At 40.8% G+C, this 21,854-nt stretch overlaps 1 protein-coding gene across 1 annotated transcript; it reads right to left on the reverse strand.

Moving 5' to 3' along the window:
* Positions 1-6,942: 6,942 nt before the first annotated feature.
* LOC141380202 (uncharacterized) lies at positions 6,943-11,637 on the reverse strand. The gene has a single exon (XM_073937449.1). It carries the CDS (start codon positions 9,194-9,196, stop codon positions 7,817-7,819), a length of 1,380 nt encoding a protein of 459 aa, XP_073793550.1. The 5' UTR covers positions 9,197-11,637; the 3' UTR covers positions 6,943-7,816.
* Positions 11,638-21,854: the final 10,217 nt, after the last annotated feature.

Genomic DNA, 21,854 nt, shown 5'->3' on the forward strand with positions numbered 1-21,854 from the left:
TGCACTTGCTAATTAAAGATGTGTGTTTGATCAAGGTTGCACTGAATTCTGCAGGTATATCTCCAAGAACGGGAGTGAGCTATAGCAGGGGTGTCCAAACATGGAATGCCGATGTCCTGGAGAGTTTAGCTCCAACCCAAATACACCTGAACAAGGTATTCAAGCTAGTATTAAATATACTTGAAGGTCCCTGCAAGTGTGTTGAAGCTAAACTCTGCAGGACACCACCCCTCCAGGACACCAGGAGGAGTTTTTCCTCCAGGAGTTTAGACACCATTGGCCTATAGAAAAATAGATAACAATTGTAATTAACAATTTAAATCAGGGCAGCCATGTTTAATATTTAAAGATTTTGTAATTTTTTTGTAGGGCACTGTAAATACATGTTTCTTAACACTATTAGTTACAATTGATATGATGATTTATGCAATGATATCTTTTCTAGGTAAACTAATTATAGATTCCAAAAACCATGATAAAATACATAACTAAAACATGGAGCAATATCATTGCCATGGTTCATAGTGGCCACTTTTGAGCTCAAGAAGACTTTCCAACACTAGACACTAGAGGGAGGTCAGTTTAGGAGAGCGTGTTTAATGGTTTTTTCCAATCTCTTGGCTTTAAAATTGATGTTTAATCTAAGGACTACATCTGTGCATTTAATTTCCTGCTTATTTCAGTTCAGCTCAGGCCTCGCGTTGCTGCTTACAACTATTTTTTTTTTTTTTGAAAAGCAATAAATTATAAGCAGCTTGGCAAGCTACATATCAAATTAGCTTCCCCAAGGCTAATGGCTGTCCTTGATTAACTTTGATTAAGTATAACAAGTACCTCATCCTGCGAAACACAATTTTTCAAACTAGTCTGACTATCTTTAGAAAGAAACCTGGCAATAGCAATGAAAACCCTATTGCGCAGCAGCAGCAGGAAAATTAAAATCACATGAGCTGAGAAAACATCAGCTGTGTAAATACATACAGGACATCTCTGTGGAATGAAGGCATTACTGAAACTTGGCTCTAAAGGAAATGTTATTTTGGAGACCACCATTTTTTTCCTCAGGTCCTTGGCGTTTGCTATATGTAACATTATATTTTGCGGTTACCCATATTGTCATATAAGGATGTATGGTTTTGTAAGATTACTTTGCAATACATGTACAGGGTCTCTTTTAATGTGACACAGAAATAACAGTAATCTTAACATTTGATATATAATGTTACCTTACATTAATAAAAAATAATATTACATTTATATTTAAATTGCACCTTTAAAACTTAATTCTCAAAGCATTTTACACTTAAAAAGAAACAACAGAAAAACCAGGTTATCTTGGTTATACAAAACACTTCATATACCAAATCCAAATGTTTTAAAGGAAAACCCTGACCGAGACACACTTTAAAAAATACTGGCGTCCACACAATTCCTTTATGTTGTTCCAACACATATCGATTAGGCTAACATAGTCATTTTTACAAATTTAAGTTGATTGAGAAGAAATAGTTGAAGTTGTCCAAAAAATAAAATAAATAATAATAATAATTGAGTTGTTTCTGTTGGGCGAGAGGGGAGTTTGAGCTCAGGTAGATCTTGATGAACTTCCCAATCTTGTTAATGGCTAATGACAGATTGTAGGGATAGCTGTACTGCTTACTAAGAGCTCGTCTATAGTGCCAATTTCGTGTAGTCAAATTACTTATATTGCATGTTTTTGAACTGTAGGAGGAAACCTGGAGGAAACCCTCCCGAGCATGGGGAAAACATGCAAACTGCACAAAAATCTTGACTGGTCCAGTAAGGACTTTTAACCAATGACATTCTTGCTGTGAGGCAACAGTGCTAATCACAGTGCTAGTCACCCAATCTAGGAAAAGGAGGGCGTAGTAGGGGTGGAAAGTATTCTTCGAAGATACTAATTTGAGAAACTGGTTATTAATAGTGAGTTAGGAATCGTCTGATTGGTGAATCATGCGTTAGCTAATGCGGGACCAGCCTTGGACAATCATAAGCAAGTAATTTCTTGAAATTAGTTCATAAATAAACTTCACTTAGTTCTAAGTCTGACCAGACCAATTTACATTTATTTTTGAATCTGACTAGATTCAAAAGTCAATGTCGCTGACAAGTCCACTAAGAAAAAGCTATTTTTTTTTTAAGTTACCCAAGACCCAAGACAACTAACACAAAACGTTGAAGCTTTGGACCCGACCCTACTTCGGTCTCAGTTTGGACCTGGGATTTCCATAAGACCTCTTAGACTAGTTTAGAATTATTTAATATTGTTCTGAATTAATAGGCAGATGGATGTAGGAGGCACAAATCAATAATTTTGATTTATACGACCTTAAGGTATCATCATAAGTGACAGGTGTTAACTTTTGTTTTGCCTGTATATGTTTCCTGTGTCTGTCAAAGTGATTGTAGAACTGTAAGATCAACGTTTTCAGCTAAAAATGTTCTTTGATGTTCTGCTGAAGAAAACTAAAAATGTCACCTAAATCACTATTGGCCTGAGGGAGAGTAAATTAACAACTAACCAGTTAAGTGGATGAACAATCCTTTCATCTGTTGAAAAACCCTCAAGCTGAAACAAAAAGGAAGGTAATTGCTGTTCTGGTGTTCTGTTGCATGTTTGCTTGATGACATGTATGAAATACTACTGTGGCTTGGTTAACAGCTTTACAAATGGTTCAATTTGAGATCTTAAAAGCAAACATTCCTCCTTGACATTTACAGAACAATACATCCTGGTGGTTTCCAATTCACTAAACTTTCCTTTATTTTTAAGACAGTACATATCCAGTTATATATAAAGACTGTTTATCTCTGTTTACCTGCAGAAAGAGCTGCCTGCAAACCCTCATTTCAGCCATGGCTTTTTTATGTCCAATGAATACATCCACATCCAAAAGTCTGGTACCTGTAAAGTGTGATAAGTCTTGTATTGATTGTTTTCCATTTGGCAGGTTTCGTGTCTGAGATCACTGCAACCATATGGTTTCCAGACGCACTTCATTTATCTTGCACAGTGCTACGATTGGGGAAAATTTTTGAACCGTTTCCAAAGATCACATATGAGATGAACACCTTTCATGAGGCCTCGCCAACCAGCCACATCCATCTATCAGACACTGAGTGGCTACTGTTGAAACAAGATTATGAATTTGTTTAAGTAAAAAGACACAATCCAATGGTTGGAGCAGGTGTTGCATTTGAATCTTACAGAGATTGGAAACTATTTTGAATGGCAGGATATTTTGTTTGGAGAAGCAAAAATGGAAGTAGAGAAAACAAGTGTCCCTCTACACCCTCACCCTGGTTATCATAAAAGAAAAAAACTGTATACGAGTCAAAACCCTGTCAGCGAGCTTCAACTGTGTCGTCACTTGGTGCCATAATTGAATCATCTCTCCTATTGAAATTCAATCACTAGGAAGGTTTTCCCTACCAGGTTCTTGTACTCTTTCATTGGAAAACACTGTTACATAACCATCGGTGCCTCTATGAGACAACAGGAATATGCTGGACAACTTATTAGCACCATCTGTGCAGGGTATCCTTTTGCTGATGTGAATTGGAACCTTGGAATTACTTAAACCTTGGAGAACATAGTTGAATATAAGTTGTAGTTCACCCCAATTTAACAAAAAATTATGTCATCATGTCATGATCACATCCATCTGAACAACTGGAGATTTTTGTACCCCCATTGCATACACCCAAAACTGACAAACTAAAATGTAAGTCCAAATGAATAAAGCAGTTTAATCCAAATCTTTTGAATTATGTGTGAATAGATTTTCAATTGAGGGACAGAAACTCTCAGATTTAATTACAATTATTTCATGATATATCAGAAATACGTACAACTGAGAGTTTATTCCAAAATCAATTCCTCAATTCCAAGGCTTTGAGAACTGAGCATTGATTCCAATGTTTTGAATTGGGGGACCATAAGTGGGGATTTTCATTTTAAATAAGCGTTCATAATTTGACTTTATTTTGATAGTATTGATCAGACGTCACTTGCTAATAATGATTAGATATATTCCTGCAAACAGATTCAGATGGTTTGCTTCAATTTGTTGGTTCAAATAACAGTATATAAGGTTGACTTACCATCCTTTGATTTAAACAGCTTATTATTGTATATCATGTTGAAATATCCAAACAATACACTACATAAACATGCATTCTGTCACAGGCCAGGTTCTTTTCATTCACCCAAAGCACCCCGCTTATAGCCACCACAATCATCTTGATCCCTTTTATCTGCATACTAATCACTCACGCACCTGCATGTTATCCCCAATCATTACTCCAGCCCCATAAAACCATGCACTCCAGTTCAGTTTCATTCAGTGTTTGGCCTTGTTGCATCTAGAAGTCAATCTTTCACTGTAAGTGAAAACCTATATGAGTATGAGTAAATTCTTCTTACCTGTCTGTTCCAGTTTACTTTTTTTTGTCTGCGTCTCTTCTCCTTTCTGGTGTGATTTCCTCCTGGTTGTGTGTTTCACGATGTCCCTCGTGTTTATATCCATCATCTGATCCACTGCTCATCAATGCAAGGGAAAGACTTAACCTGTTTGCCATATTTCTGTCTCTACTATTTACATACTAATAGCTCCAGGGTCTGTTCTTCAAACCTTACTTAAATGATCTGAGATAATTTTACAGATCCTGGATCTTTTAATCTTGACTGATCTCTGGCTAATTTTGTTCTTCAAACAAGTTCCTCAAAATCTTGATCAGCAATGCAACGATTGCTTGCACTGAAAGCACAGCTGTGTAATGGCATCGTCTGATTAATATTCAATTATCAATGTGAAAAAAATTACATGAAATTAGTAGTAAACGGTTTGTTAAATATGATACGCGATAACGTGGGCAACAGGATTTACTCTTTTATGAGTCAAGAGTATTTAGCAATTTAATTCGTTTTACTTTAGAGCAGGTTTTCTTTATTATAGGCCTATTCAAGTTTCTTTGATCAGTGTATTAACTTAATTTTGCATTAGAAAAGATTTTTATATTTGTAATGGTGTCTGCAACTTCAGCAGAGCAACAAATCACCATCATATTAGCTGCCAAAACAATGACTGCACAGATGATTGTTTCCTAAAAAAAAAAAAAAAAAATAGTTGAATAGGTCACACTTTATTCTGATAATCAGTTTGTTAAATTGAAGTTATATTGCATCTACATGCCAACTAATTCTCATTAGATTATTAGCAGACCGTTAGGTTTGGGTTAGTGCAAGTTGATATATAGTACATTTTCTAATAGTGTGGCGAGACAAGGGATAAAACATGAGCATTCAAACAGATATGGTGTAACGACCCAGAGGGTGATTTATTTACAGTGCAAGGTAAGAAGGTGAGGGTAGGGTAGCTGTGCAAGTATGAGTCCTTTGGCCGGGTAATGTGGAAAGTCCTCAGGGCTGATGAAGGTTAGGATAGTTGAAAACAATCTGAGGTGCCGGTCTAGCCACTGCTATCTGCTGGGGAAAACAGAGAAAGGAGCATTAGCGTGTCTTCTAGGTGGGATCAAGCTCACCCTGTGTCTTCTCTTTCTCTGTTTATATGCTCCAGTCTTAATGAGCTGCAGGTGGCGATCGGTACTGATGAGGTGACAGGTGTTGGTGGTTTGTACTTGTGGCGACGCTGCATTGGAACACTCGCCACACCCCCCCCCCCCCTTGCATCTTCCTGGTCTGAGTTGTCATCCTGTTGTGAAAGAAGGGAGCAGTTAGGGGTGTGTGGGAGGGAGAATGTTTTGCCAGACCTGTCCATCCAGACCACATCCTTGAGAGGCCGTCTGCATTCCCATGGGCGGCCCCGGCTCGATGTTGGACTTTAAAGTGGAAGTCCTGGAGCGCTAGGAACCACCTGGTGACATGGGCATTGGTATTCTTTGCCGAGGCCATCCATTGAAGGGGCACATGGTCAGTCACCAGGGTGAAGGACCTTCCCAGGAGGTAGTATTTCAGCTCCAGGACTGCCCACTTTATTGCCAGGGCCTCTTTCTCAATGGCTGCGTACTTGGATTCCGCTGTGGTGAGCTTCCGACTCACGTAGACGACTGGGTGCTCCTCTCCCTCGTGTAGTTGTGACAACACCGCACCCAGTCCAGAGTCGGAAGCATCGGTCTGCAGGATGAAGGGGCAGTTGAAGTCAGGGGCATGAAGAATGGGTGAGGAGGCCAGGGCCTTCTTAAGGGTCTGGAGTGCATGTTCGGCCACAGGGTTCCAGGTGACTCTTTCTGGCTGTCCCTTCTTTGTCAGGTCTGTCAATGGGCTGGCTACGGAAGAGAAGTTGGGAATGAAACATCGGTAATAACCCGCTAACCCCAAAAAGGCACGTACCTGGGACTTATTGGTAGACCGGGGAGTCTTCTGTAGAGCCTCTACTTTGGCTTGCTGCGGTTGGATCAACCCCCGACCAATGTGATATCCCAGGTACTTTGCCTCTGCAAGCCCGAGATGACATTTCTTGGGGTTAGCTGTGAGCCCAGCCCGTCGTAACTCTAGGAGCACCCTCCACAGACAGGTAAGATGTTCCTCCCAACACATCGAGTGGACTACTACGTCGTCAAGGTAGGCCGCGGCATAATTTTGGTGGGGCCGGAGCAATATGTCCATCATTCGTTGGAACGTTGCCGGTGCCCCATGCAGCCCAAAGGGAAGGACTCGGTAATACCAATGGCCGCTAGGAGTGGTGAAGGCGGTTTTCTCTTTTGCCCCTGGGGCTAGCGGAACTTGCCAGTAACCTTTGGTCAAGTCGAGGGTGGATATGAACCTGGCACTACCGAGTCTGTCCAGGAGTTCGTCCACCCGAGGCATTGAGTACCCGTCGAAGCTGGATGCTTCATTTAGCTTCCGGAAGTCATTACAAAATCGGAGGGTGCCATCCTGTTTTGGGACCATGACAATGGGGCTGGACCACGGGCTCCGAGATGGCTCGATGACCCCCAACTTCAGCATCTTCTGTACCTCTTCCTCTATTGCCAGCCGGCGAGCTTCTGGAACCCGATAGGGCCGCTGTCGCACAATGACTCCTGAGGTTGTTTTGATCTCGTGCTGAATGACAGTGGTGCACCCAGGATGCTCACTGAACACATCCTTAAACTGACTGACCAGGGTTTCAAGCTCCGTCTTCTGAGTGGCTGAGAGCTGTTCGCCTAGGTGTACCGTAGGATGTGGGCTTTCTGCAAAGGTTACCAGCTGGCTAGAAGGGGAAACCCACTGTTTCAGTAAGTTAATATGGTAACTCTGCTCCTCTCGACATCGTCCCGGCTGACGGACACGATAGTTGACTGGCCCGACCTTCTCGACAACTACATAGGGCCCTTTCCAGGAAGCCAGAAACTTGGAAGTTGCTGTGGGCACTAGCACCAGGACCTGGTCTCCGGGTTGAAACTCTCGGGCTTGGGCAGGCCTGTCATAGAGACGTTGTTGGGCGTGCTGGGCTTCAGTGAGATGCTGTCATACCAGGGGCATTACCCGTTCAATTCGCTATCTCATGTCTTGTACGTGTTCAATGAGAGACCGCTGGGGTGCGGGCTCCTGTTCCCAGGCCTGTCGTGCCACATCCAGGAGGCCGCGGGGTTGTCGGCCGAACAGTAGCTCAAAAGGAGTGAACCCAGTAGAGGCTTGGGGCACCTCACGAATGCCGAACAGTACGAATGGGATCATGAGGTCCCAGTCACGACCATCTTCTGCCACGACCCTGCGAAGCATCCGTTTTAGGGTTTGGTTAAACCGCTCAACGAGCCCATCCGTCTGAGGGTGGTAAACGGATGTTCGCAGCTATTTCACCTTCAGGAGGTGGCAGAGGTCTGCCATCAGCCGGGACATAAATGGAGTACCCTGGTCAGTCAGGATCTCTGAGGGGATGCCCACCCGGCCACACAGCAGGAAGAGTTCTTTGGCAATGGCGTTGTAGGTGGCCTTGCGTAGGGGTATGGCCTCAGGGTATCGGGTGGCATAGTCTAGGATGACCAGGATGTGTTTGTGGCCTCGGGCGGATTTTGGCAGGGGCCCTATCAGGTCCAGACCAATGTGGTCGAAGGGTACCTCAATGATGGGTAACGGGATCAGGGGACTGGGGGGAGGACGTTGGGGAGCAGTTTTCTGGCACGTCGGGCATGCCTGGCAGTATCTCTTGACCTCACCATTTAGCCCAGGCCAGTGGAATTGGTCCCGAATGCGCTGAATCGTGTTGGCTGCTCCTAAGTGACCCGCCATTGGGTGAGTGTGGGCGAGCTCCAGGATGGTGGACATTTTGCTTTTTGGTACCACCAGTAATGTCCTCCTCTCCCCCCGTCGCTCAGCAACACAGTACAGCAGACAATTCTGGATGATAAAGTGTGGGAGGGGGTGAGGAGCAGGAAGCCTTTCCTGGCCCTCCACTACTCGAACTTGGGACCAGCAGTTTCTAAGTGTGTCATCTTCACGCTGGGCTCGTCCGAAGGAACCTCCCCTAGAGACCTGTTGGAACAAATCCATAAAGACATTAGAAGACTGATTCGAACACTCACCCCCTCGGTCGCTCTCTGTGGCCAGGAGAGCTGGTTGGCGGACCCGTTGAGTCCGAGCCCGGGGGCGGCGTTGTGTCTGGGAGGGGGTTGCTGCTGGCAAAGACAATAACTCCTCAAACCCTGGCCAATCCCGGCCAAGCAAAAGGGGGACGGGGAGATCAGCTACAATGCCCACTTCCAGGGGCCATGCGCCGTTGCCGGCTGCAATCGTTACCCGCTGTGCGGGGACGTAGCGTGTGTCACCATGCACACAGGTTATCGGGATTGTGGCTTTAGATCCCACTCGAGGCTTGATCAAACCTGGCTGTACCAGCGTCATGGAGCTCCCGGTATCCAATACAACCGTGATAGTCTTCCCCTCAAGCTTCACTCTGCGAGATGGAGCACCTGATGGTAGGGTCCGGTGAACGATGCAGCCAGCCAACCAGGCACGTGCAGTGGAGTTCACTGGTTCAGTGGGCATGGGCTCATCCGCCGGACTCGGGACAGCCGGTCTGCTGACGGGCCGTGAGGTACTCTCCACCTGCCGCCATGGTGAATTCACCCTCCGGGAGGGAACGGCTGCTCTCTCGATAATGTCCCGGGTCAGTGTGGCCTCTGCCAACTCCACTGCCTCCACTAAAGCTGCCAAACTTGCAGGGTTCCTCATGCTTACAGGCCCCCGGAGTCTTCTAGGAAGAGCACGCAGCAACCTCTCAATGATGACTTTCTCGGCAACCTGGGTGGCGGTTGGGGATCCCCCGAGGAGCCATAAGCGGGCAAGCTTGCTGAGTTGAGCTGCCTGCGCCCGTACTGGGGCACCCTCCTCATACGCTCATGTAGCGAACTGTTGCGCTGCTATCACCGGCGATAACCCCACACGTGCCAGGATCTCTCTTTTTAGTACAGTATAATCTTCATTTTGGGGGGAATCCAACGAGAAGTACTCTCCGGTTAAGAAGGGGGCCAGGATTTGAGCCCACTCGGATTCGGGCCACTCTTCTCTCTTTGCGATGACCACAAACGTATGCAGATATGCATCAATATCATCCAGGTCACCGAGCTTTGTCAAATGGCGGTGAGCGGAGGCGCGTGCCTCTGGGAGTGGGAGGTGTTCAGCCATCTGGAACAGGCGCTCTTCCATTCTCTGTTGTCTGACGGAGAGCTGTTCGGTGAACAGTTGTTGTCGTGTGGTTATCTCAGAGAGGCGACGCATGATATCCTCCATTTTGTCTCACAGAGGGGTGTATTCCTCCACACCGTTTTGAGGGATTAGAGAGAGAGAGCAGCCACTCGCCTAAAAAATAAAAAACTAAAAAAATAATTCAATGTTACCAGATGTGGGGTTTTATCCACTCAATCTGCCCGCATTCTCCACCAGTTGTGGCGAGACGAGGGATAAAACATGAGCATTCAAACAGATATGGTGTAACGACCCAGAGGGTGATTTATTTACAGTGCAAGGTAAGGAGGTGAGGGTAGGGTAGCTGTGCAAGTATGAGTCCTTTGGCCGGGTAATGTGGAAAGTCCTCAGGGCTGATGAAGGTTAGGATAGTTGAAAACAATCTGAGGTGCCGGTCTAGCCACTGCTATCTGCTGGGGAAAACAGAAAAAGGAGCATTAGCGTGTCTTCTAGGAGAGATCAAGCTCACCCTGTGTCTTCTCTTTCTCTGTTTATATGCTCCAGTCTTAATGAGCTGCAGGTGGCGATCGGTGCTGATGAGGTGACAGGTGTTGGTGGTTTGTACTTGTGGCGACGCTGCATTGGAACACTCGCCACATTAGTTATATGTCGGTTTAGAAGCAATGTGAACAAAAATTAAGCAGACAGTCTACTAATACTCAAATGGACCATCAAAATAAATTGTTACCGTTAAATATTGTGCAAGTCTATTACTATACACTAATTTTACTAAATTTGGTACGTTAAAGTATAAGTATAAGAAAGTATACGTTTGTAGATAAAAAGTCCACATTAATAAATGTTCTCTTTGAACCCCCTGGGGAGAACCACCCTATGAAAATCTTTGTAGGTCCAATTTTTGTTTGTATAGATTGCATAAGTTTAATTTATATATTTTTTCAACTTGTATATATTTTTGACTACTTTTTCCAAGTGTATATAATTACTACTGTATGAAAATATCAGCTTTGGTACATTTGCTTGAAAAGACCCAACCTGTTCCAGAGCAGGTTTGAGCTACCAGAACTGTTGCTATGACAACTTTCGGATGAGTTTTGAAGAACAAAACGATCCTGGATCGTGTCATCATCTATAACCAAATCCAGCTAACTGAGTAATCCATGTACAAAGAACAGACCCCTGATCTCAGTCCCTCATCTGACACATTCCTGCTTATGTTTAATTTGTTTAAATCGATAGTAGTTTTAATATTAATTCCTTTACCTAATACATTCATACACATTCAGTTTTGTCTTAAAAGGATTTACCATACAGAAATTGAATTATAGTCCACTACAGAAGGTTGTGAGCTACACTCACAATAAATAAAAACATAACCTATGCATGACATCAAGCTTTTTTTTCTTCTCTTTTTAAATTTTTAATTTTGAAAAGTGCTGAAATTCTGTCTGACTGACAGATAAACTGTGATCTCTTATTTTAGTGTCATAAAGCTATGGTTATTTTGTGTACAGTTTGACATTTCTATTTGACAGTTGTGCATGCGCATTTTATTCATAGGATCTTAGTGCAGTTTTATGCAATAAAAGTTATGTGCTTGATTGAACCTCCTTTTAGCTTATTTACTAATGGCATTTTTAAGAAAAAAGTACTGAAAAACAAAGTGAGGAATCGATTATTGGAATTGAGTCCACTGATTCCAGAACTTGGAAACTTCAGAAAATGGTATTGATTCTATTCTTATTTCTATAGCACTTTTACAATGCAGATTGTGTCAAAGCAGCTTAACATAGAAGTTCTAGTAAATCTAAACCACGTCAGTACAGTTTTTTTTTAGAGAAGTTTAGTTCAGTTCAGTGTGGTGTCAATTTCATTGATTAAAGTACAAACTCTGAAGAGCAAATCCATCGATGCGCAGCTCCACAAGTCCCAAACCAAGCATGCCAATGGCGACATTGGCGAGGAACAGACTTCACCAATTGACAAAAGTGAAGGGAAAAAAAAAACCTAAAGAGAAACCAGGCTCAGTTGGGCAGGACCATTCTCCTCTAGCCAATCTTCTTGTTTGGAGCTGCAGTCTAGGCGCCGGAGGCTGGAAAACACTGGATGTCCATTGTACAAATACTTCGTAATCAAACAGTTCTAGACTGGAATTGAAATGACACAACAATAAATAGACAAGGGAATTTTTTGAGAGAATTGATACTTTAAACTTACTCCAAATTATTGTAACTGATTATTTATGTATTTTCTGGTTAAAACCCTAAATACAGTTTAATTAAAATTTACAATAGTCTTGGTAAAAATATGGATTTGTTCATGCACACCAACCACATCAAACATCCACACTAGAAATAGCAACAAAAGTTGGACTGTACTGTATGTCAACTTATAAATTTGTCAAGAAACTAGGCTTTATCACAGCACACACACTCATTGACGTTCCCTTACATAACTTTCTGGACACGCTGTAGGGAAATCTTTGATGGCTAATCGTAATCCAAATCCTGATCTACAGCTGTTGAAGAGTTAGTCATGCCTGTAGATAAGAAAAACACACATGATGAGGAGAATCAACCTTTCCTCAAAAGCCCTTCAACAATTTGCTTCTGTTTTCAAGCTTTAAAAAAGATTGTTAGGTTAATTGGGCATCATTGTACAGTGGGCTAACTAATAAACATAGCCACTTTTTACAAGCATTGCACACAGAAGCTCAACTTCAACGCAGCAGGCGTTTAACAAGCTTCTGACGAACAGAGCCCACTTAATGACGTGAAACTGCATCACTTTCTGTATGCGCCGCAAGGAAATCTGTGATAGCTAATCGGAATCCAACTACTGAACTACATCTGCAGGTCAACCTGCAGTGGCTGAGGGGTTAGTCAGGATTGTAGATAAGAAAAACACACTCTGTAGCAATGAACACAAAAACATTCTGCGATAAAGCAGATTTGAATATAGGGCCTGTATTGTTGATGGCAGAGAAATTAAAATTATTGCTTCTGTTTTTCAGGCTAAGAAATAAAGTTCCTCCATCTCATGTTTATTTGTATTTTGTTCCAAACTAAAATTCTTTTTAAGTACAATATAAGAAAACTTAGAAATGCACAAGTCATATTCTACTATTTGACATATCACCTCAGTATTATAAGGTTCTATCTGACATTTTTGTCAAAATTTAGTTATTGACATTCATTTATTCATTTTTCTTTTGGATTAGCCTCTTTATTAATCCGGGGTTGCCTCAGTGGAATGTACCACCAACTTATCCAGCATGTGTTTATGCAGTGGATGCCCTTCCAGCAGCAACCCATCTGTGGGGGGAACCAGAGCACCTGGAGGAAACCCACGCAACAGAGGGAGAACATGCAACCTCCACAAAGAAATGCCAACGGACTAAGACAAGACTCAAACCAGCGACCATCTTGCTGTGAGGCAACAGCACTACCTACTGCGCCAAGGTGTCGCTCAAGTTATTGACTTATTCTTATTAAATGACAACTTTTTTACATCATGGGATGTTTTTTTTTAAGTTGTTTACATTTTAAGACTTTTTATCTATGTTTTCATAGTTTATAGAACTAGTTGAGAGTACAGGGTGATTCAAAAAGAATACCACAACTTTAAAAAATCAAAAACTCTGCAAAGAAGAAAAGGAGAGCTAAGTTTCTGTTGTCGATTTGAGAAAGCTCTGAAGTTTCACATTGAGGAACTAAAAGAAGAAATATCTGCTGCTATCCAAACTGTTACACACAAAATGCTACAGAGTGTGGAATGAGTTTGAGTATTGGGTTGTCTGGAGGGGGTCATTTTGAACATCTATGAACTTTAAGTACTCACATTGATTAATTACCCAAGGTTCCATCATGTTTCTTTAATCAAATACAGAAATTTCAAAGTTGTGGTTTTCCATTTCAATCACCATGTACTACAGTATCCAAAATATCATTCTAAGACAAGAAACTAGAAAGGATTTTAGTTATAGGAACCTCTTTTTTTTTTTTACTAAACTAGCTCTTGCTTCAGTGTATGGCCTAACCTGGAATGATAGGAACTACCTGTAATGTACAGTAAATGCACAATTACTGTGTGAAAACATGCCATACAAAATACCCGAATAGCAAGAGCTAGTTTAGTTTTCCCTAAAAGAGGTTCCTATAACTTTAATCCGTTCTAGTTTCCAGTCTGTGTTGTGATTGAGTTGAGTTCTTTATTCGTTCCTTACTTATGCAGTACAGGAGTTTGCTATTTGTGACATCATTTAGCCCTCCTTATTCTCTTTAAAGCCAGACTTGCATTGTGCACTTTTTAATAATCCCAAAAGGAGTGTAACGTGTCAGACTGCACAATTATGGCTCCCATGTCACACAGTATGATTTCAGCTGTCATAATATTAGACTGAATGACAATTGAGATGATTGTGTTGTTGCTATGGTTGCATTAGACACAATCCCTTGCATGTTCGATAGGGTATTGTACTGTTGCACTATTTATTTTTTAATGTATTTCAGTAATGTTAATAAAATGCCACCATTTTGTTTTGGAAATGACATTATATCCATTGAGATGATTGTGTTGTTGCTATGTTTGTATTAGACACAAGCCCTTGCATGTTTGAGAGGTTATGGCACTGTTCCTCTTTTTATTTTTGTTTATTTCAGTAGCGTTAATAAAATGCCACCATTTCGTTTTGTAAATGACGGTATACCCATTTCCTGGACAATAATATATAACTGAGGGAAATCATCTTTGCAAACTTTGTTTATTTGAGGGCTATCCATATTGCACAGTGTGCAGGCCATTACAACAGAGTAGAAACTAGAAATTATTTTAGTTATAGGAACCTCTTTTAGCGAAACTAAATTTGATCTTGCTTTAGAATAGGGCCTAACCTAGGATGTTAATGCACAATTACAGTGTGACAACATGCCATACAAATCACCTGAACAGTTTCAAGATGTTTCAACATATTAACATAGAGTATAGAAAGCTAATATTAGTAGCATTTACTCATCATATTGTGTCTACTGAGTTCTATACTCATCCTCACTTATGTGGTACAGCAAGTTTATGTGATTTTATTTTTTAGTCCACCTTTTTCCTCTTTAAAGCCCAACTCGCACTGTGCAATTTTAATAGTCCTAAATGAGTGTAGCATGTCAGACTGCACAAAACATGTCTTTCACGTCACAAAGTACATTCTGAGTTGTCATAATATCAGACTGACTATCAATTAAGATGCGCCAAACATGAGCATGAACATAATAATAAACCAGGAAAACAACTGTTTTGTTGTTTCCCTGCAGTGGTTTTAAGTTGCTGCACTGATTGCATCATCAGAATCAGTACTCCTATTGATCTTTGGTTTGATGCTCACCCCAGCTGATCTCACACTACACAAAATATCTGAAATCTTCTGTCACTGCCAGAACTTCGTTGGAAATAAAATTTAATTGCAACAACTATTAAGAACCTGTTGATTAATTTGCTTAAGCTAGTCTCAGATGACCATATTGGGCCGGAAATTGCCTAATGTTAGCAGGGCTTTATGTCTACATGTCATCCTTGTTATCATAGAACCAATGACACACATGAAAACACAGCTTCGATCATGCCATCATCTATTTTTCAGTTGCTGATTTACTCTTACATTCGAGAAGCTGATCAAGGATTGGATTTGGTTTCCTTATCAGCCAAACTTCAGCTTGGCAGTCAAAACCATCAATCCTTACATTTTCCTGTCTGAAGTACCCATATATCAGTGAATATTTAACTTTGTAATGGACAGACAGCTGTAAGTGGGGCTGGAAAAATTTACATTGAACACCTGCACAATTAGTACTCGCACCCCCCAGTTATTTGTACTATTCCCACTGCTCTTCTTCTGTAATAGGAAACTTAGGCTGATTATGGTTATGTACCCTGCATACATTTCTGAACAGCGCAAAATACAGTACATCCCAGGAGGTACTTTTTTACAGTTTTGTTTTCGCAAATCTACCAGAGGCCACTGCGTATGCTTTTTCAGATCTGAAATTTCTCTCGCAAGTGCCATTCATGCCTGCTCTTCTTGCGTAAATCCACCAGAGGCCGTTATTAACTGATTGAATGATACCCCCGCCCACCCCCTTCCCTAAACCCAACCAATAGGGTTTTAAAAACCACAGATTGACCCCCCAACTGTCTTCGCTAAACCCAATCAACAGTGTTTTTAAAAGCAATCCAAAAAAAGAAATACCGTAGCGGCCACCAGATTTTTACCACATTTTCAGATATCACCATGTTCTCACTGTTATTTACTTGTTTATTTTATTTTTTGCCTATTGTTTTTTTACCTGCTTTCTGGAACCGTTCTTTACCGGACTCAAACCCCACTAGTAATTGGTAACATTGGCGGCATCATTCCATCCCGTAGCGTCCGTTTTAAAGACAAATTGCAGCCACACATAATTCTGGCTACATAGATTGCACTCCAGAAAAGTATGTGGGGGTACGTTTTCACAATGCGCCTGTGTTGGCAATAGGGGTTGACAAATCTGTTCATTGGACAATGTACTCATACAGTGTTTTTGCTACCAGTTACACATTTGAACCACCTATTAAATTACTTCATACTCATTAGACACTTCTACATAAAGCCATGATTTGGTTGTCTAAGACAAATACAGGAAATCCCAAAAGACACCTATAATCCTAGGCTTAAATGTGTGGTCTTTGATTGTTGGTTTGACATTTTCACCAACAACAACTTAATGACATTGCAATTAAATGTTCACTTTGATGAAATTCTGACAAATTGTCAGAAGATTTCACAATCAGTGCTTTGGGACTTCAGGTACGATGGCAATAAAACCAAGAACCAATAGGATCTCTAAATTTGATCACACAACCAATGCTACAACTTCAAACCACCTCTGTGAAATCTAAAAACATATATTTTTTTCTGTTTTTAATATTAAGGCAGTGTGAGTCTGTCTTATGTGTTTTGAATCTGGTTGGAGTTACCTCCACAGGATATTGTCACTACAGGGGCACCCCTGCTTTAGACCAATGAATGCACTACAAAATACCACTTTATCAAGGTGCTCATGACCACAGTCATTGTCATCATTCAGTACAGTGATAAGTTAGCATATAGAACAGGGGTGGATGACTTCAGTGCTGGATGTCCACTATCATGCAGAGTTCAGCTCCATCTCTAATCAAACACACCTGAAAATATATAACCTTTCTTCAGGATATCATGACAATTACAGGCAGATGTGTTTGATTAGGGAGGGAGCTAAAAGGATAGCGAGTCGCGACCCTTCAACGCCAGAGTTGCCCACTGTTGAAAAACAAGGTATGTTGAGTAGATGGCTGTCTAGAAACCTTAGCCTGAACAAACCCTCAAACAAGTCAAGATAGTGACTTTCAGAAGGTTTGAAAACACCTTCATGAACAGCACTGTGGCAGCAGTGTCATTCAAGTTGCTGAATCTCTCTGAATAGGAGGTTAACAGATTGATACCATTGAACCTACATGGAAGCTGCGAAAACTTCTGAACCAAATCAGATATCAGAAAATTCTAAAGAACAGCCTAACCTCTTTTTTGCCCACATATCAGGACTTGTGAGAGAGGGGAAGAAAGCAGGCAAAATCATCACAAACTCCACCTACCCTGGCTACAAAGGATTTGAACTGCTGCCATCTGGCGTGTGACTCAGAACACTGGGCACTAGAACATCTAGGCACAGGAACAACTTCTTCCCCTTCAACCATCTTTCTCCTGAACTGTTAAATGGCTCCCATGGCCCCTCTTTGTGAAACTCTTTAGTGAGTTTTACATATCATCTCTCTTATTTGTTAATGTTATAAACATGTATAAAACTTTAAATAATGTTTTAACTCTGACTTTTTAATATACAGTCGTGTTGATGCATGCTGAAAGATTTGCTTAAAACTGCTTGGCAATAAAGCTTGTTTTTATGTCTTGCTCTATTGATAATTGCCAGAAAACACTTGTTTAACTATTTTTGTGAAAATTACATTATGCAGCTAGCTACTTGTTTCAACATTATTTGTCGCAGCATGAAAGTGATAGAGGCGAGGCAGTGGCGCAGTAGGTAGTGCTGTCGCCTTACAGCAACAAGGTCGCTGGTTCGAACCTCGGCTCAGTGGGCGTTTCTGTGTGGAGTTTGCATGTTCTCCCTGCCTTCGCGTGGGTTTCCTCCGGGTGCTCCGGTAGGCTAAATTGTTTGTAGTGTATGAGTGTGCGTGTGGATGTTTCCCAGGGATGGGTTGTGGCTGGAAGGGCATCCCCTGTGTAAAAACTTGCTGGATAAGTTGGCGGTTCATTCCGCTGTGGTGACCCCGGATTAATAAAGGGACTAAGCTGACAAGAAAATGAATGAATTAAATGAAAGTGATAGATTACCAAGGCAATAAATCAATGCACCTACTGTATTAAGCCTTTAGCCTTTTAAGAAAGAAAAAAAGGTTATATTTAAACAAATTCTTTTGAACAGACATGAAGTGGCTTTGCAAATAGGAAACAGTATTAGATCACAAATTCCTTAATTCCCTAAACATATTTTTAATCTATTTTTTAACATATACCCTAAAGCAGGGGAGTCCAAACTCTGTCCTGGAAGGCCGGTGTCCTGCATAGCTTAGCTCCAACTTCCTTCAGCACACCTGCCTGAAAGTTTGTAGTATATCTAAAGAGCTTGATAAGCTGGTTCAGGTGTGTTTAATTGGTGTTTGTAATTAAAATATGCCTTTCAGAATCGAGTTTGTGCACCCCTGCCTTCAGTGCCGTATTTGTGAATTGCAAGGTCCCAGAACAAATCGGGGTAACAGATTTGGCATGTTGCCTGAGGATGGAGAGGTGTCATGCATGAAAGTGTAGAGCGGAGAGGGAAGTGTTGGAGGTGTATGGTGGAGGGACATCGGAAACAAAAGTGAAGAGGGTTGGGGAGTCGTAGAAGAAAGTGAACAGCGGACGGGGCGGTTGATGAGGGGGATTGGTAAAATGAGGTGCCAGATCAGACCAGTGTGTTCTGGCACAAATTAAGCCCTGCCTGCCTTAAAGGGTTAGTAACAACTTCAGTATCCAGTACTCTTTTTTCAAAAAATAACTGAAATACTGATTTATCGGACAAAAGTACATGTTACCACTGGGTGATGGTCCAGCCCAGATGCCTCTGAGTCCAGAGAAGTTGACAGCGCTTCTAGACACTGTTAATATAGGGCTTCCTTTTGAAACAGTACAGTTTAAACTGGTATGAAATACAAGTAAAAGTCAATTTAGAAATTGCTACCTTATTTCTTACTTTGGGTTTTCCAAGTACCAACATTTTCTGATTTAGGGTTGGACATTTTTGTTATATGCATATCAATTCTACAAAGATGACCATTGACACCACCTTCACTTTGGCCATTAATACATTTCACGTATCATAACTGATCATTTTAACAAGCAGTACTGGCAGTACCGCTCATGCCAATATGCTTATGCTGTTAAATGTAAATATGACTAACAAGTACAAATGTGAACTGTGAGTGAGAGCATTCTGTCCTTGGCCGATTCTTCGTTTATGGATTGTCAAAATAATTTAGTGTAATAGCTACGCTTTACAACATTTAGTGTTTGCTTCCACAAAGAGAACACTTGGGTTACTACCAATGCTAAAATCTACACCACAGCTTTGTTTAACTACAAACTGATGTTCAATGACAATGTACTTATGTTGATAGAGCTCTGCTCTAGTACAACGTGACATACCCCCCCAAAAATTCCTAGAAGCTGCTCCAGACAAAACGCTTCTGTGTTTTTAGTACTTCAAGACACTTGGAGGAGAAACCTAATCCTTTTGTGAACCTTGATTGTAACATGGGAACATGGACGAAACTTCAACAGAACAGAACACTGAAAAGCAGAAATGATCAGTCGGAAGTTAATGAAAACAGATTTTAATTTAACGCAAAATATAGTTAAAAGGTGTGTATCCTTTATGTTCTGAATCAACATAAAAACTTGTTTAACAAATATTTAAAATGCTGCCAGATTACAATAACATGACTGGAATTCTTCAGCAATCAGTGTTTGTGTATGTGTTTAAGAAAGATTTTTAGATCCATTCAAAATGTGGATATTACGGTTGGATTTGAAAACCTTGTCAACTCTTGGATGAGAGTCTAGTACTATCTAGTGGGGCATATTTTTAAATGTTTGGATTTGAAAACAATGTTCTGTATTTCTAACCTTCTAAATACTAAACAGCTACTTTATTAGGTACACATTGCTAGTAAAGGGTTGGAGCCCATTTTGCCCATTTCTGGGATAGATTCAACTTGGCAATGATATAGTGAATCATACCACAAAACTAAGTTTATTTAACCATAAACTTTTAGTGTGACTTTTTTATTCAGGCACATGCCAAAGGAGCTTTAGACCTGGTGATGTGTGGAGGGTTTTAAGTACTGTATAGTGAACTCACTGCCTGTTTCAGATGATTTAATCTTTGTGCACACCATGGTCTTCAAAAGAGCTTGTAGCCTTTAAAGGATGTTCATCTATTACACCATCAGGAGCATCAACGTTTGATTAAATGCAGGATGAATCCATGTCCTCATGTTTCCATGCAAAGTGTAACATCTGTTTCTTGACCAAGGTGTGCTTTTCTGCTTCTGTTGCTCATCTGCTTCAAGGTCTATGGTATCGTTCATTCACAGATGTTCTGATGTAAACAATAAGTTGTTTCGATCAGCTTGAAACAGTCAGCTCATTCTCTGCCACCGCTGGAATCAACAATTCATTTTCGAACTGCCACTCGCTGGATATTGCTTTTTTATGACAATTTTCTGCAAATGCTGTGTATGAGTTTAAAGCTTCCAGTTGATCGGAAGTTTCTGAAATACTCAAACCATCACATATGGTACCACCAATTATGCTATGTTTAAAGTCATTTCAGTCTTCTTTCTTCTTTATTCTGATGCTTAGTTTGGCCATGTCTACTTGCCTAAATGCACAAATGCAGTCATACTATGCATGACAACAAGCCACTGAACAGGTGTTCCTAATAAAGTTGCAGTGAGAGCATATTTTTTAGTCTTGTGCTTATGTCTGTTAGTGAAAACTAGAATAATAATTATTAAGTAGAGATATTTTTTGATATAGCATAGACAATAATTGCCTTTTTAAAATGTCCTCATTTATTAGGCTGTATTTACACAAAAGGTTTTTCCTTTGCACAACAAGGTTTTTCAAAAAGATCCACATTTACACATCTGCCAAACATGATGTATTATTCGAGGCCAGTATTAGAGCTGTCACCTTGTTAGTAAACATTACATGTATCGAAGTGACAACTTGTCTGCTGTGGCTCTGTACTGATGTGTATATAGGATTTGTAGTGTGTATATGATGGATTTCCGCTGTTTGTTGGTTGTAATCATTTGTTGGTTGAAATCTTCCACCCCATAGATTTCCATTCATAATGTATGCATACGAATGTGGCAGACTGTAAACACAAGCTTGTGTGACAAGGTTTGTAAAGTTAAAGCTTAGTGAACTCTGCAAAATCACACCACATGATTGCATGAGACAATTTAAGATGAAAACATGACCTCTTAGTACAGAAATTTAAAATATGGAACAATAGCTTGCTTTTTTAATATCTAATTATCATGTTTAATCCTGCCCTTTTTGCAGCACTACAGAATTTTGCAAGCTTAAACTTTAATTTGATCGCGGCTTTTGTTTGTGCTCCCTCCAGAGGTGGCACCATTTATGTTAATATGGATTTTAATCATAAAATGTGCTTTTGAGAAATAAAATTTTTCCAAAGTCTCTTGTCTTCTTAGACTGTATTCATAGTAAATAAAAAAAGTGTTTCAAAATTGTCCTAAGGCAAGAATGAGTGTTAGGTTTTAGGATATATTTGATGAGAGGTGATGATCCACTTTAAATGTTGTCTACTATATCTTCATTAAGGACAGTCTATTAGGTAAGGTCAAATTTTAAAGTGTTTTTTTAAGTACTGTATGCTTACCCATGTGAGGTAAACTATTTTTATGAAAATGTCAATGGTTAGTCAAAGTTGTTAGGCTATCAATTTGTTAAGGGTAGCATTGTAGCTCAGTGGTTAGCACTGCAAGTTTGCTGGTTCGAACCTTGGCTGGGCCAGTTGGCCTTTCCTTG

The sequence above is a fragment of the Danio rerio genome, chromosome 22 (assembly GCF_049306965.1).
Source record: "Danio rerio strain Tuebingen ecotype United States chromosome 22, GRCz12tu, whole genome shotgun sequence".
NCBI lineage: Eukaryota > Metazoa > Chordata > Actinopteri > Cypriniformes > Danionidae > Danio > Danio rerio.